The 17,397-nt window shown below is 41.7% G+C and overlaps 1 protein-coding gene across 13 annotated transcripts in view; it reads right to left on the bottom strand.

Moving 5' to 3' along the window:
- The window catches only part of LOC122883570 (IQ motif and SEC7 domain-containing protein 1-like), an 88,574-nt gene that overhangs the window by 6,177 nt on the left and 65,000 nt on the right, over nt 1-17,397 (bottom strand). For 10 of the 13 annotated variants that reach the window (XM_044212452.1, XM_044212441.1, XM_044212442.1 and 7 more), the window contains 11 exons: nt 9,057-9,336; nt 7,582-8,861; nt 6,863-7,024; nt 6,301-6,423; nt 5,578-5,744; nt 5,186-5,325; nt 4,015-4,044; nt 1,675-1,800; nt 1,493-1,592; nt 1,104-1,265; nt 560-736 (listed from right to left, as the gene is read on the bottom strand). In XM_044212452.1, the coding sequence (XP_044068387.1) occupies nt 560-736; nt 1,104-1,265; nt 1,493-1,592; nt 1,675-1,800; nt 4,015-4,044; nt 5,186-5,325; nt 5,578-5,744; nt 6,301-6,423; nt 6,863-7,024; nt 7,582-8,861; nt 9,057-9,336 (2,747 nt within the window). Of the gene's footprint in view, nt 1-559; nt 737-1,103; nt 1,266-1,492; nt 1,593-1,674; nt 1,801-4,014; nt 4,045-5,185; nt 5,326-5,577; nt 5,745-6,300; nt 6,424-6,862; nt 7,025-7,581; nt 8,862-9,056; nt 9,337-9,873; nt 10,285-15,003; nt 15,354-17,397 lie in introns of those variants that run through there. The other 3 variants (XM_044212450.1, XM_044212454.1, XM_044212447.1) reach the window with 3 other exon arrangements.

Here is a 17,397-nt window from a genome sequence, read left to right as displayed (position 1 = left end):
AGCACTGATTTGTTTGGTTCACAAATATACGTGAGAGGAAATGGCACATGATGTTTGAATAAAAAATAACAGGATTATCATGAAATGTCTTTGGATAAAACAAACTTAGGAGTGCAAAAGTGCTAGGTAAAAGAAAAAAAGGTGACGATGAAAACATGAATGGAAATGTTCAGAAATAAACTCATCTAAATGATCAGGGGTGAGAAATGCCCATCAGTTTCATTCATCACTAAGAAGACAAATCTAGAAAAAAAAAACGGTATTCAGTCTTTGAATTGTAAAAAGGTGGAGCACGCTTTAAGTCACTCTAAAACAAAGTATACTGAGTACAAAAGAAGTTAAAGATTGAAGGACACACCATCCACACCAAAATATCCAATCAAGAGTGAGTTAGATAGTGGATTTAAAGGGGAGAACTATAAAATCAATGCATGGTGCCGTGAAACAACATTTTGCTATTTTTATCCCCTTGATATCATCACAGAGAAGTGGATGACAGAAGGAGATTACTTTTCAATTAAAGAACCGGTGGGTAAAAACAAAGATGTTTTGGCTGTACCTGCTTCGGAGAGGTCTCGCAGGGAGCTGCTGAGGGCGCTCCTCTTCAGACCCTCTCCCATGGCGTAGGTGTCATCCAGACTGGCACGGTTCATGCTCCCGTTGCCAGCTTCCTTCTTCAGACCGGAGCTCTGCGACATGCTGGGCCTCACCACCCCCTTCTGCTTCTCCAGCTCAGCTGTGGAAAGGAGCCATGGAAAGACTGAGGTAAGTGGCAGTGGTTTTACATCTCACTCTGGCCAGGGAATGGCTTTATAACTTCTGTAACGTATTTAGCCACCTTTCGCTGTCTGAAACTTATGAACGTCCATGACTGATCTACATAATTTCAAGCATCCTGTTCTTGTATGTCCTAAGGGAATTGCCCTTTGAATGTCCAGAAAAAACTGCTCTCCCTTCTGTTAGCCATCCGGTGAACTCAGTAAAAATTGTCCCTCGTAAACTGCTGCAGTTGAATAATGAGGACCATGCCCTGTCTCTACTTTACACAGCCTGAGCTAGACAGAGTCAAAGGGAGGATAGAAGGGGGGGGAAAGGCAGCTCACACTCTATTCTGTATTTCTCCATTTCCTGGACCTCGGCAATCGACTCTCGTAGGTCATCTGTAAACTTCTTGCGGTCCTGGGGGTTGGGCGCGTTAAAGTTGATGAGGACTTTGATGTCGGCACCTGGTATCGCTGATGTAAGTCTGATTCCATTTGGGTAATCTGGGGTAACGGCAAACAGAGAGGGAGAGACATTTACACAAGGGCCATTGATCAAAACCAAGTTAAAACACATTTGGCAAATCTGTCTGAAGTTTGGAGTATAAACAATGTCACAGCCCATTGGTTTGACTTCTCATTTCTGCAGGATGCGTTGCTGTGCTAAATCAGACCCTGTCAGCTAACACGCCAAAAGGGATAAAGACAGAATAAAAGGAAATGCCACTTACACTGATTTTCAAATAGCATGACTTGCATCCCATACAGGGAGAAAGACTGTCTGAAGCTGTACGTCACTGAGTTCTTCTTTTTCTGGAAAATCTTGGTTACCTGAAATCATGCAAAGAGAATATTTCAAGGGTTGGTCTAAAGAGAGAGGAGAGGAGAGGAGAGGAGAGGGGAGGGCTTTTACCACTAGGAGGTCGTTGAACAGGAAGATCTCCCGCTGATGCAGGCCCAGCTTCTGAAGCTTGTTGGGATCTGGCACTTCAAACAGGCGGCAGTAACACACCAGCCGGCGATGAGGCAGCGACAGCACCTACAAGGCAGAAAAAAAAGAGCATAGATACCAACACTTCAGAGATCATTATGGCCTCCACAAGGTCATAAGGAACAGAAGTCACCTCTTCCTCTGAGCAGAATTTAAAGGAGGTGTATGTGTAAGAAGGTGTTTTGCATTGTTCACAGCATTCACAGTGATGTATGGGGAGATGTGGTAGACATTTTGGATACTACTGTTTAGGGCTGCAACTAATGATTATTTTCATCATTGATTAATCTGCTAAATATTTAATCTATTCATTGTTTGGTTAAAAAAAAGTCAGAAAATAGTAAAAAAAAAAATGCCTTCAAAGAGCTTGTTTTGTCCAAAAACCAGTCCAATGCCTAAAAAAAATACAAGTTTATTGTCAGATAAGACAAAGAAAAGCAGCACAATTCTGCTCACAATTAAAAAGCTGAAACCAGAGAATGTTTGATATTTTTCACTGAAAAATTACTTAAGCGATTAATTGGTTATCAAAATAGTTGCTGATAAATTTTCTGTCGATCGAGTAATCAATTAATCGTTTCAGCTCTACTACAGTTGAATTATTTATTGAGTCCCATCAAAAGGATAAGTCTGGTGATATTTTGTATTTTTTATTGTCAACAAAACCATGAACTGATCCTACTAACAAGTATTGCCTGTGTAGCCAAAGCAAGACATAGTGTATTCCTCTGTACCTGCACTGTTGTCCAGAAACTATTAAAACCCCTTCAATGAACCACATTTGCACTGGGTGACATGTTCCTAAGAATACTATGAATTATGGGCACTGTAGTTCAATTTGATCCCACATAAACCATCCTGTTGCTGTAGAAAAAGAAAAGCACTATTTACTCTTCATTGAGTAACATTAACTAAAAGCCAACAAAACCCAGTTATTTTAAGAAATTATTTAGACTTCTTTTAAAAAGGTATGTATTCATGACCCGTTTTTAGAGATTTATGTCTTCAGTGGGAATGAATGGGCTTTGGGCTGGGAGCCATTTATAGGGAAGTCAGAGTATTGAGACACAGACTAACACACTGTTGCCTTTGGTAGTTTCATGGGATTTGTTCACAATAACAAAATATAGAATATATTCTTTACACATGTAATCCAATCTCTTACACTGTTCATAACCATAAAACAAGAATCCTGAGATTAGGAACATTTATATTCAAAAATCAACACAACAATATTAAGATCAATAAAGATCAATATTAAGGGCAAACTGTTGACTTGTAATAGAACACAGGAGTGATGCTACATGTGGAATAATGTGTTACTGCATATGATTTATTATGTAAGCAATACTATATGATGAGGTGTCCTCATATACAAAAATAGTCTGCAATGAACACTGTAATGTGAAGCAGAATGGCATTTCCTCCAATGAGTAGTACTGCGGAGTACTGCAGAAACAAAAGATAGTCCTGTTAAAATCATTATCCTGTATAGTGTATATTTTAAAATGGAACCCAGGAAAAGTAGTTGTTGCTAAGGAAACAACTAATGGGGCTCCAAATAAACAATATCAATGTTTTGTTTGTCATCATTTTAACACATATTAGGTTTGTTTCACCAGTGAGAGTTACCTGGTATCATAGCATGAAGTATAAGTATTGTTGCTATGGTTACCTTTATTTTTATATAGGTTACCTTATGCACTGATTCAACCTGTTAAATTGTTAAAACTTTGAGGAGTCCTTGCATACAAGAAAACAAATCCAAAATAAGTATTTACCAAGGCAAATTAGCATTAATTTATAACAAAATAATGTACGACTACTAGTGCTAAATCAGCTAAATCAGTACATAGCTCCTCCCATAAAGATGATGATAACTAAAAATATCCATGCAAATGGGGGATATATTCAGTATACAGTATATTCTGTGACTGAGAGGCACCTGCATGGCAAGCAGTGATGTACACCCTGCTGAGCACAGAATCTGTAAACACTGCAGCTCAGTGCCACCCAAGAATTTATGTCTGTCGATTCTGTCTCCAGGGTACAACAACGACTGCTCATCTCTCAGTAACAGATGTGATGCTTCAGGGGTCAAAAGTTCCTGCCTCTTTAGGTAATCTGACTCTAAAAGTACCCGTATGATGTGCATTAACTGCAATGTCCAGGGACAGGGACAGGAAACTGTGTACATACAGTGAAATAATGAATGAAAAATGATCAAATATAGTATGATTTATGGATATTTAGCCAACTTACACATCCCAGGCCAGTGTGGAGTGATCCAATCTATAAAGAGAGGACAAAGAAGATGTTATATGCAGCTGATATGTTAGGAGTATTTACACTATTGCCTCTGATAACATGAAAATTTGATCTCTCCTGCTTATTAATGAGCCCATATACAGATTTGTCCTTGCAGACTGTGCACCTATAGCCTATTAAAGTGGCCATGAAGATGCATGCACCTCTTGTTATGTTATGTATACAGGGTGGCGGTCTTTCTCTGCTGCCTGACTCGAGGGAGTCTGTAATAATGTCAGAATGAAAACAGATCCTCCTCTAGAACCCCACTCTGAGCAGCACTAGTGGACCTGATTACTATGGAGAGGAATTCCAATGTGGTTTTTATGCTAAATTGTTTTACCGTGTATCCTCCTGGGCTTTTAATTCTGTAGCTAAATGGTGACGAGGGATCATTTTTTAATACATTCAATTATTACTGGCAGAGCATCCCATCCATTCTGCTGGAAACAAACTGAAACAAAGTCCTCCACGCAAGACAAGCCTCTCCCCGAGGCTGCATAGGTTAATCACACTTTTAACCTTCACACATGAGACATCATTGCCTGCAGAATAATGCAGAAATGCTGCACCCCCTGATCCTGAAGGGCTGGAGCACAGTCAGAACTAAATGAGATATTAGCTCTTATTCAGTATTCATACACAGAAATAAACTGACTAATGATTAGTGAATCAACAGATTATTGCAAGGTTACTTATGCCGGTCAATTAAACGCTTGTTTCAGCCACTTCTCCCTCTAAAACTAGAGAGTGCCCGTTTTTCATAAGACTGCAGCACTGTGTGACATCGCTCAAGGGCTTCGGGTGTGTTAAAATCACCAGCGTGAAGGTCTGTGTCCTCTTTCACACAGCAATACCCAAAGCTATAAAGGACTTACATTTTCTAAATCTCGTTGTTCCTTCTATGGCTTAAAACTCTGTAAGTTTGGGGGTCAGTAAATTAGGAGAAAAGTTGCATTTTTATTCATGGAAAGTGATTCTAGGCAGATATAGCTATGTGAGTACTGATTAAAGAATAATCAACACTGTCTACATCTTACAGACCAAAAATGCCTCAGAGATTGATGTCATGCCTTGAAAATTATAATATCTGAACTTAGTAGAATAGATAATAAACAGTACTCACTGGTTTCTTTCCCACAATGAGCTTCTCTACCTTCTGCACCTGTGAGACGTGGTCTTCATTGGTTTTGAGCTCTCGCTTACGGATCCTCTCATATATGCCGACCAGTGTCTCCCTAGGGATATCCTCCCCATCATCCACACCTGGCACACAGGGGAGAGCCGAGTTTCATTAAAATGGAAAAATGGAGAGCGATTTTATTTGAGATTAGGAGAGAGAGGGGAGAAATTAATACGAGGTGTTCATCTGCAAGTGACTATCATATTACAAGAACATATTATATACTGTAAACTATGTCCTAGGGCGTATTATGCATGTAGCACATTTTAAAATATCAGTAAATAGATTTTGTTCACAAATCCTTGCATAATTATTTCAGTCATTGGCTTTGTTACCTCTTAAATTCTTGATAAAGTCCTCCAGCTTCATCTTCCTCTCGGGCTTGACGTTGGGGCTGTACATGTCAGTGTTGAGGAGGATGATGGCGAACGCCAGGATGAAGATGGTGTCTGGGTTCCTGAACTGGCGCACCACTGTGGGGTTACAGATGCAGTAGCGCTGGCTAGAGACATGAGACAGGAGAGCAATATCACCCATCTCAACTTACAGCCAAACTCTGATTACAAAACACACACAAACGAATTGTGCTCATAGTGAGGCAATGTTTTCAACATTTCCAGAAGAGAAAAGAAGTAGTGCTGGAAGTGTATGTACCAATAATTATCTAGACAACACAGCTGTGAGGAAACCCAGCAGCAATGACTTTGCAAAAATCAATAAAAGTTTGCATAAAATGCTTCCAGTATTATGTTCACAAAGCATTATTACACGCTTTGTTTTTGCGATAACTTAAAGTTTTGGGAAATATGTATTCAGAATCTGTGTGGTTTAATGATCATTGCAGTTTATCAGTTTTTCTCATACGTTCTGGGTCAGCAACCTTCCCCCACCAACAGGCAACAGACACATTGTATTTTATGGATGTGTAAGTATGAACACAGCATCAGTGTTTTCTCTCCTGTCTTTCTTAAAACACAATCGTTCAGTGTGATCAGGATTGCTTTTTTCCCTCTGTCTTCAATATCTTTAAATGCTATGTGTCAAATGTGTGTTCTAACCTGAAGGCTTCGATGAGCCGCTCCACCTTCTGGGCTTCACCTTGAACACGGATGTGGTTCTGAAATTTCCTGAGTGCCTCGTCCAGCTCCATGCTCTGGAAGTCCATTTCATCTACCACACAGCTGGTACATAACGGGACAGATGGTCGCAAAAAAATGACAACATGGTATACAACATTTTTGTTTTCATCACCTGATATTATATATGTTACAGGGCTTAGTTGGCCTAGAGTCGATCATGGATGATATCTCAGAGTTTATAAAAGAGGATGTTACAAGGGATTTCTGGTCATATTTGTGCCATGAGTTATTTTTATCACCTGCCGGATCTTAATTAGTTGGCTTTGAGGGAGTTTGTCACGCTTTCTCCTTTTCTTTTATTAAATTATCTATAGCAATGGCCCCGATGTTTTGGTACACACTGTCTTTCTTTGTTGTTGTGCATGTGGATCCTGGACTTCAGTATATTTAGCGAAATTTAAATTTTACACATTTTGATCTTTTCTTATTTAATTATACTTAGGTTTAGAGGAGATAGGGGTCAGGGGGGAATCATACTTACTCCAAGACATCCCTGTTGAACTGTTTCTGTCGATTGCCGAGAAATTCTCCAATCATCTGCCGACTCAGCCCCTTCCTCTGCAGCAGGAAGTGAGCCACACCGACCGGTGTGTCAGGGATGAATCCCCTCTCAGTCAGGTACTGGATGCCCTTTTCTGGCTTCCTAATAAATCCGACATTTAGATGCAGGTAAATTTAAAAACTAGAGAAAAAAATCTGCTACTGCTTAATCGTGAATTCTGAGAAAATACCTATAGGCAACTTGAGGTAAGTTAGTGGTCAGTGTTGACCTACATTGCATCAACGTCGCTTAAATGTTCGCACAGCCCTAACACAGAGATAAACGCAATGTCTCCCATAAACGACAGCTCATGCTTATGTAATCTGTCTTCTACAAAAGCATTAGGAAAGATGTTACTGTGACAAGTATTGAACAAATGGGGCACAATTTCAGCTATATCAGTCTATGTCACCAAGAATCACAAAGAAATGTTACACTGTGTGTCATATACTAAAGACACATTCAGTTGTCTTCTTCTTCCATGCAAATATCTTTCAAAATACCTTTGTATTTGTTATTAATTCAGCTGATTACAGTTTACAGTGCAACACACATCATTCACTGATTTTCCAAGAGGCTTCTCTACCATCACCACATCCATTTGCTAGGCCCTTAATCACTGCAAACACTGGCCTGCTCCATCAGAGCTGAGTACCTACTTGTTGAAGAGATTCAGGCCAATGCGGTAGTATCTCTTGCGAATAACATCATTACTGAAGATTGGTGAGTCCCAGCTGTTGCGAGTCTCTTTGTGGTAAGTCTGCTTGCTGAGTGTCTGCTCTCGTAGGCTGTCTCTTGAGGAGGACTCGGAGCTGCAGTTGATGGTGTCATTAGAGTTGGATGTGCTATTGATGCTGTCGTTGTCCCCATCAGAGAAGTCCGATTCTGACTTACTCTGTCTGTTGGCTGAGCCGTTGATGGCTAAGTGGCTCTCCAGCTGGCGGTGGCGGTGGCGCAGAGGTGCGTCATCATCACGGGAGGAAGCTCGTGGTGGGGGTCCATGGGAAATGTGTTTAGGGCTCGCCTGGGATGACGTTACGATGTGGCCGTGTGGTTCATACACAGGTGGCCGTTTTACAGAGCCACGATCAGACCGGTCGCTGAGCTCTGCAGAGCTGTCACTAGGAGGTTCTATGGTCAACAAAGGGAGATGGTCCATTCTAAGACGCTGCTCTTGGCACTCTAGAGAAGGAGTGCTGCGGCAGCTCGTGTCTGTGTCACGACCCTCATCTTTCGGGTCAATAGGCCAGTACTCCTGGGAGGAATTGACTGATCGCAACCTCAAGTCTGATTCTGTGCTGGAGGGCTGGTCCCCTGACCTCGACAGAGCAATAGAGGGGGACATGTCCTCCTCATCGATGAACAGAGTAACATCGCTATAGGATGCCATCGTTTCATCGTGAATGCGTCCAGCTGCCCTGCGATGGGACTTCACCTGATAGGGCACTTCCCTATCCACCTTAGAGCAACCCATGGCCTCTGGGTCCGGACCCTCATCCCCCTGAAGGCTGCGACAGTTCAGTGCATCATCTATCGACTCAGCCAGAGATTTCACCTGCCTGGAAAAAGCGTCCTCCAGCTCTGTGATGGCATCTGTGAGGTCACCCTGCGGGGCTGGGTGAGATGCAATGTTGGCCTGTTGGTGGACCTCTATGTCTCCACATTCAGACTGCACCATGGACAGCGGGCTGCCATCCTCCGTCATGGACACCTGCCTCCCTTCAAAGTAGGAGCTGTGCACTTTCTCAGGTCCCTCAAATGAGAGCTGCATCCTCATGTTGGAGAGAACAATGCGTCTGGACATACGGTTCTCAGACATAGAGCTCCTGAGACGTTCAAAGTTCTTGTTCATCTGATACTGGCGGAAGGCAGTCTGGATGGTGCGGGCTGCATGCCGAGTTATGAATCGTCCTCCATATTTACGCTCCAGCATCTCCACCTAAAGCAAAGATGGAGTAAATTAACTGTATAACTGTGCCACCCATGGAATATTTAATTGGTGTTTCTCATACACAATTCATAATTTTTAAAGAAAAATAGCATATGACACTTTTAATCTCTCTTGTGATACGAGAATGTAAGAAACTTTGACCAACTACAAAGCAAACTATTCAGCCAGGCTACTTTGGAATACCTGTTTGTCCTGGAGGTCAGCAGAGAGCTCATAGCTCTCAGAGAGCGAGCGAGACCGTTTGATGGCCTCCTCCTCAGCCTGCTTACGGAGGATGGACTGCGAGTGCTGGAGCTTGGGCCGACGAGGTCTCTGAGGCCCAGGCTGGACTCCGTGACTGTAAAGCGGGCTGTCAAATCGGTCAGGACTGATGGCGGAGCCGTGAGTCACCGGGCCCTGGCCATAGCTGGCTCCACCATCCAGGGAAGGGCCACTCTCATTGGGCCGTCCATCCCCTTCAACACTGCAAAAAGAGAGCAAAGGGATGGTTAGAGATTTACAAAGATTAAGCAATGAGAATTCAATTTTTGAGTCAGAATGTGATTTGAGTATTATCAGGTTAATCGCAGCTGTATTTCTGATCCATCTTATGAAATGTCAAAGCAAAAAGTAGCTTAACTACTTATGGCCTAAGCTTTTAAATAAAGAAAGTCTTAAAATCAGTAGTCTAGTCTCTGTTATGGAATATACAAAGAAGTATGGCATTACAGAAGTGAATTGCGTGTGTGTAAATGAGTGTAGCCATTTCTGGGACGTGCTGATTCTACAACTTTATAATATACAGTATAACCTAAATTTCATTCAACTTCCTAATTTAGCTTCCTAATACTGGTATGTTATCTCTGTAATAATTATTACTGAAAATATGACTGCTGTGCTACATTCAGAAAATGCAAATGCCACATAAACACTCTCCAAATATTAAACACATCCAGTCATCCGTTGTCCTTGGGATTACATCTTACACAAATAATGTGAAAAAAAACAAGAGGTTACTTACTCACTCTTACATTCGGCCTTATTACAAGATGACTGCTTATTGCGAAAAGAACGTCTATTTTCAATAAATTGCCAACTCTTCCTCCAAATCTTGTCCACCATTCTTTCAGTCAAGTCAAGTCCAGAGTACACAGGATCCTCCAGGAAACTAAAGTTTATGCCACCTTAAGAGCCAATCAGCGACAACCAGGAGTTACATCATGTTTGCCGGAACGACAACACACTGCTCCAATACATGTTACAAAGTCCAGTTTAGAGTAGAATGACAGAGCAAATACAACTTTAGCAACCCCTTAGAAATAGCTGAGATGTGGGTGTATGTGGTGCCCACCTGCTCAATAACTAACATTATACTAACTAACATTTCTTCTCCTCCATGGTACAGTGCGTTCACTGTTCACTGGCAGCCTAATGTGTTTGAACTGTGACTCGACACACCCATACAGTGTACACAATCCACTTCCTTCATTAGACAGCCTGAAATCAACATTCAGCAACAAAAAGTGGAACTGAATATGGTCACAAGTTCAAACCACAGAGGTATTTGTTAACCCTTTTTGTGACCACATTAGTAAAGTTTTACTGTAAACTGAATACAGATTTACTGATTTGCAATATCACACAGCACAGCAACAAAATGTTTACAAAATATCATGGTCATTCATGGTTCACTATAGCCTATGATTACTTAAAGCCTAGTAGAAATTTGAGGCTCAATGAATGCTTGTCACTTTGTAAATTTGAATCTAATTCACAACCTAAAACTTGTCAAGTGAAATGTAATATAAAGTAAATATAAATCCAAAGCTTACTTTAAGTGATACAATTGAGACATTTTGCATCTCTGCAAGGGTTTCAGACACTTCAGTTTTATAGACCAATAGAAATGCTTTTGAGAATACTCTTTCTTCCTAAAAAGGCACTTCTGCTTTTCAACCAAACATTTGAGTGTGAAATGTTAAAACATGTTGGCCTGCTGTGGCTGCCAAACCACCACTAATTATTGTTAGGCAGAATCCAGAAAACATTTAGTCTGATTCCAATAGCTAAAATGGTATTTGGATGCAACTGGAAATATTATGATGTCCTTAAGTAGCACAGGTGTCCACCAAATGCTACAGCAGAGTGAATTATTGTGCATCACATTAAGTGTCCTTCCCTTCAGAATAGAGATGACCCAGGGTCAGCCATGGCCACCGTGACACAGGAGATCTTCATGGTAAGAAAATGCTAACTGACTCCCTCAGGGGAAGAGGTACACACAATGTTGAAGAATGGACCAGCACACAGCAACAGGGCCAACAGAGAAAACCTTTATACTGCGGGACAAATATAAAACCTTGCACAACACAGTGAAAATCATACTTGATTGCATAACCGCCACTGAGACGAATCTCCCCAACCATCTGTCGTGGCAAACTGTGACGCCGCCATCCCTGGAGTTAAAAGTCACACCTTGCGTGCTGTCACAGCACCAGAATACAGCAGGTGGTGATTTTTGGTTTCATGATTTCTACATTAGAAGTTTGATTACTGGCCTGGATTGAGTGTTGATGAAAGGCAACATTTGGATACAGCAGTATATTCATATTGAAATGAAAAAAGCCTATATGACTTGAGAGAACTGGACATGTAAAAAATTATTGTATTTCAGTTTAAGAGGCAAATGTATGAACAGAGAGCATAAGTGAGAATGTGTAGCACACTTTGCAAATTTAAAAAAATGTTGAAGGAACTTTAAGGTGGGGTATGCGATTCTAATCCAATACACGCCTTTTTGTCAAATTCAGCAAGTATCTCCTCACGGTCAGCTAGCTGTCCATTCAGCGTGTGTGCTGACAAAAACCCCTCTGGTGTTTGTACACAGCCCTGGCTCTGTAAATGGGAACCAAACAAAGTGGCTTGGACCGAGCCACACAACACTATTCCAGCCATGATTTGGGTGCCAGGTAACGATAAATTACTTACTTGACCACAGACATTCAGCTTCCTTTCTAGTTTGCCCAGATACAGTACTGCAGTACTTTTTGCTCTAAGGTCACTGACTACTCCATAGAGTGAGGTCAGTTGCTCATGATGGCAGGGAAAAGGGGGAAAAAAGAGCAGCACTGTAAGAGCTGATGTTTTAAGATGTAATGGATTTTGAAGGAAAAAAGAGGGAGTGAACTATAGTAGAGTAGGAAGTTGTATGATGTTATTCCAGAGAAAAGTTATGTTAACATTTATATGAACATGTTGTATCCATAATGTATTGTGGAACCAACGTTGAGAGGTGAAGGATGAAGCAATGACCACTTCCTGATGGTGCCTGTACACTCAGGAGATATATGATCTCACTACATTAGTAACAACTGCTCAATGGTGTCTGTAGCTCAGTCTGGCTCTTTATCCACCAGGAGCCCCTGTTAGTTCTGATGTAGGCATGGATAAGCATGTCAGCTCAGCTGGCAGTGATTTTCAGCCGTGGGATCCAAAGGATTTGGGGGAGGGGGTCAACCATCTCTCTTTCTCCCCTCCTTCCCTCTCAACACATCCTGAATAAACAGGCCAGGCCCCTGCCCAGGCCCCAACCCATTCCATCAGTCGGACCTGAGGGAGAAACATTCCTCCATCCCGGAAAAGAGGAGTCACATCTACAGGAGTTCTGGGAATAGAAGAAGGCTAATGAAGTGCAGGCAGGAGCTACGGAGGAAGAGAGAGCTGCAGTGTGGAACCCAAACGAAGACACAGAAAAGACGGAGAAGTCTACAAACTGCATGTTTTTCCAATCAACTTCTAATTTGTGTTTTAAGATGCACTTTTTTTGCTCTTTGCCATATAAGAAAGTATAATTGAATTCCCCATTCAATTGTGAACTTAAAAGCCATTGAAATGAGCATTAAATGAGCTAAATGTTTATAGAAAAAAAAATTTCACATGCAATTTGTTTACAGGCACAACAGTAATCTGATTACTCCTCACCCACCTGTTCAGACTTGCCTTTCTGTGATTTTTAATTTATTTCTATTTCATGGTGTTTCTCTTCTTTTTTTTAAGTCTGTTGCCTGATTTCTATTATGAAGCACCTGGGAAGTTCTGCTTTTGAAAGGCGCTATATGATTTCAGAAACATTGATGTAAACACAAAATCCAGTTGCCTTTTTCAAGTTAAAAGATCAAGAATAACATTTCTACCGGGAAAACAAAAAAGATTTTTTGGCCACATATACCGATAACAGGGTTTCTTGAAGTGTGAGCAAAGAGCAAAGTGTGAATAAAAACCTCAGATAGGTTAAGTAACCTCATGTATGTTGCTGGAAGAACACGTTATACCATCTTGTATTTGCAGTTTTCAATTGCAATACATGGTTGCTAAGGAAGTCTGATCTGCTTGCTGAGGTTTATTTTTGTTCACGATTGTACACAAAAGGCAGATGGTGATGGAAAACTGATTGCTTACCAAATTTTATGAGGTTTAAGATGAAATATGTGTAATAACACTAATTAATGCAAGATATATAAATGTATTTTCAGACTTCCTGCCTTAACTCTTTCAATCAAATTAAACAGCACTTTCCATTTCACACTTCTCTTGCTCACTTTGCTCCAGACACAACAAAAGCAGATGTTTTCTCTCTCTTCATAGTAACTCAGAGAACTCATAAATACAGATGCACGCAACAGACCTCACAACACAGATGTGAGGAAATAGATTTTACAGGTAGACCACACAGCAACATATTAATGAAGTCCAGCATTAGAAGGTAAACCTGCCAGTAAACACTCAGGTATATCTGTCATTTCAGCACCAATAACCATACTAATGGATGACTTTGTAACGGCTATAAAAAGACAGCGAGGAGCAGGTTGGGGATTTGCAGCATGACACAAGTGCAAACTGGAGAGCTGCACCGGCCAGCAGACAGACAGTATTACTCTTGAGAGTTTGCAGCAGACAGTATATAGTTGACTGGAGCCTCATAAGACTCATTGTTGATAACTACTGTAAGTTGTATACTTCAGTTTTGAGAGCTTTAGGACCTGGGTGTCTCTACAAATCAGAAACACAGTCTTGAATGTACAGTTGACTGCTGAATGGCTTCCATCTGCATGTAAAAATTATAGCCTTTGCCCTGATTATTTCATTTTAATTAGCAAAGTAATGCGCGAACACAAAGGTATTAAGCTGTTAAAGTTTGCCTTGAGAACTCCAATCACATCCTATTGAGGATAATTAGCAGTCACAACATTTTGATGAATAAGTGATAGGCACCAGATTTTTACTACATAAAGCCTGCTGATTATTTATTGGTATGATTTCTAACAGCGTTCGTCAAGTTGCACAGAGCTTCTGATTTTTCAAGATGACGTGAAATAAAAGCTTAATTAGCACAACGCAGATGCAGCAAATGAAAACATACTCCACTGCAAGTGTGATGAGTGGTTTGAGGTTTTGTTGATGCCATCCACATACTTGTTACTTAAGAGTAATCAGAAATCAATACTATTCCCCTGTAAACTACCAGGCCTCATTCTGTCTGAATCAAGGCATCCCTCCTCCTCCTCCCTCCTGTCAAGACTCAAACAACAACAGAGCCACTGTCATTATCTTTCAGTAATGAATAATTAAACTATCTTCCACACTACACTCAGCACCTGCCCTTGTAGATCCAGTTATGAAAAAGCACAGTCACAGCCAGTAAACAGGAGGGCCACGACACACCACAGGAATGCCCTTCAGCCAAGCGGGGGGGCATCCAATTCACAGATGGATTCTGTACAGTAAGACTAAACACACCATGATAACACATGCATACAGTGACTCAGAGAGAGGGACATGATCTGTTTTCCATCGTGAGGGAGTCCAAATTGACATGGCACTTTAAAACTCATGATCTTCGTGACTTAGCTTGAAGCTTCACATTGCTCCTGTCACCTTCTAGTGTGGATTATGTGAAAGCACACAAAGAAGCAGTTTAATTCAGCATGTGATCCAAGCTCTCACTCCAAACACACATACATCGTCTCTCTGCTGTTTATTAAACAAAGCCTTATGAGCTCTAGCAGCCTGGTGTAACCTTATCCAATGACACCCCCACACACACACACACACTAAAAACAAACACACATTTTACACTCTACATTATTCTTACCAGCCATTCAGCTCCAGTTCCAGCAGCGACTGGGTCTTCTCTGAATTACACTGCAAACACCACATGCTGGCCAGCACTCACAAGACGATGTACTCCAGACATTAGAAGTCCCCCTCACCAGTCCCCATTACTGCCTAAAATGTTTCTCTAACAGACAGATACATCTCAAAACTGCCATATGCTATAGCTTGTAGCTCTCTACTCCTTGCAGACGTTTCATTTCTTTGCCTTGTGAAAGCAGCTCCCTATGGATGGTAGGCATACATGGTCAGTGCTAAGTGGCAGTCTGTAATCTCTGACAGACAAATGGAGCTCTTTCTTTTGCTCTTTCCTCCTCTCTGTCCTCGGTGTGCCGGGCTGGTAGGAGTATAAGGGGGGCGGAGGCTGGGAGATAGGGGAGTGTGGGTTTCTGCCAGACCCTGAGCAGTATAGAAGGGGGCGGGGTGCAGGGAAGGGGGTGTGTGAGCGTGGTGGCTCTGTAGCTGGGTAGAAAGAGAGGGAAGGGGATGAAATACCTCCTGCACAACACTAATCATGCAGGGAAAGGGGCACAGAAATGACTCTGGAGCAGGGGACATGGAAAAGAAAATCACGTTTCTCAGGCATGTTATCAGAGAATTTGAAGACTCATGAAAAGGAGAGCTTGAGACAGTGAGGATCGGGAATGAGAGATAAAGCAAGGCGTTAAAAGCACAGGGAGGGGGAGAGACTGAGAGCTTGATCCAGTTAGTTGCATATAGGTATAGCAGATAAGCAGCAATGGGATGGAATGTAGAAATAGGTAGTATGAGGAGACATGGTGGCATAAAGGAAGAAGATAGTGTCGCAGGAAACGGGTTCTGAGTGTTTGAATGTCAGAGGTACCTTTTGTTAGCCTTTATTTGCACGAAAGAAAAAGGACTTAGCGGGTAGATATGACAAATACAAGAGAGCACCTCTATTAATAGAGCCTTTCAGGGTTGAGACATGACTGTTAAGATGTGCACTAAGAAAAGAACCAGAGAGTATTCTGTGTCTTTCTGCTGCAGAAAAATCAGAGTAGAATAGAATTGGTCCACATTTAGCCCTTTTAACCTCCTTTAAATCAACACTGTTTCATTTAATGGATGTTATACTGCTAAAATGCCACCCATATTGCACCATCATTGTAGATGGTGCCTTGTCTCTGGACTTCACAGTGTTGTTGAGACAGGCCAGAGACTAATCACCCCTCTGAGAGAAGGGGTTTGGGGTAAACTGCCCCTAAGTCAAAGGTATTTTCTATCTAATGACAACAGGCACAGGAAACAGAGGAGAATGGCTCCCACATGGAGCCAGTTTACAGGGACACCAATCATCTACACACACACACACACCAGTCTCTGGAGGGAGATGTTGATGTCCTCTAATTACAGGCCTGAACCCCTACAATGATCACCTTCTCTGGACTGTTTTCATCTGAGACTTCAAACGAAGAGACAAAGCAAAACTAAAAGGAAAGAGTATGCATTTTAACATGCGTTATGGATAACAGCAGGGGATAAGCACAGACTTACTTGCGATGTGTGACTCAGGCAGAATGATTATGTGCAGAAAGGCAGACAGACAGTAACTGGCCAACTGATCTATTTCAGTTTGAGGCCTTGGCCCTGTACTCTGGTGACTACAGCTGCTAATGCCTCGTGCAGCTGAAGATACTTGACTCAACTTACAGATCTCACCTATCACGCAATCTCACCACTCTAACTGAAATCAATTTATTCCTGAGCGCCAGGAAACAAAACAAACAAAAAAAGGGAGCAAAACCCATTTAGGACATCCCTTTAATAAAACTGGCATCCTCGTTATTCTATCATTTTGTTATGCGTTATCACCCAAGAGGCGCAGACGGAGGCAGGCATTTCGAGTGTGAAATGTGTGCATGATATTAGATATTAGCCCCAGTGCAGGCTTTGTTTTGCTGGAGGACCACAGGGAGTGGCTAACTAGAGTTTATTTGTTTGGTAATGAGATATGAAGCAATATCATGGTCTCATTTTGAAGGCAAGCATGTGATGCTTATAAGCCCCAAGCCTGACATGATTGTTTCAGCATGAGGCTCAAGGGCAGCATAAGTTTAAGCATCAAGGAGAGCTCTGCTGAAATTACCTAATTAGATAAATTCCAGGTAAAACTAAGCTGTAAAAGTTTGCACAATCTTCAGGACACTTAGCAAGCCTGTGTAATTATCTCTGTCTGCCTGCCTCTGCGTCTCTCTCTTCCTCCTCTAGTGTTACGATCCAGTCTAGTCGTCCCGTCTGGTGAAGGCCCACTCCATCTCCAGAGTCCTGGCTACACTGCGCTCTGCTCCAGAATGATGTCATTGAGAATTCCAAGCAGAGGCCCACTCTCTGCTCATAAAATGCCATTTCTTCA

Source organism: Siniperca chuatsi, linkage group LG10 (assembly GCF_020085105.1).
Source record: "Siniperca chuatsi isolate FFG_IHB_CAS linkage group LG10, ASM2008510v1, whole genome shotgun sequence".
In the NCBI taxonomy this organism is placed as follows: domain Eukaryota; kingdom Metazoa; phylum Chordata; class Actinopteri; order Centrarchiformes; family Sinipercidae; genus Siniperca; species Siniperca chuatsi.
Note: the sequence above shows the minus strand (reverse complement) of the source record. Positions and strands in the feature narration are given on the sequence as shown.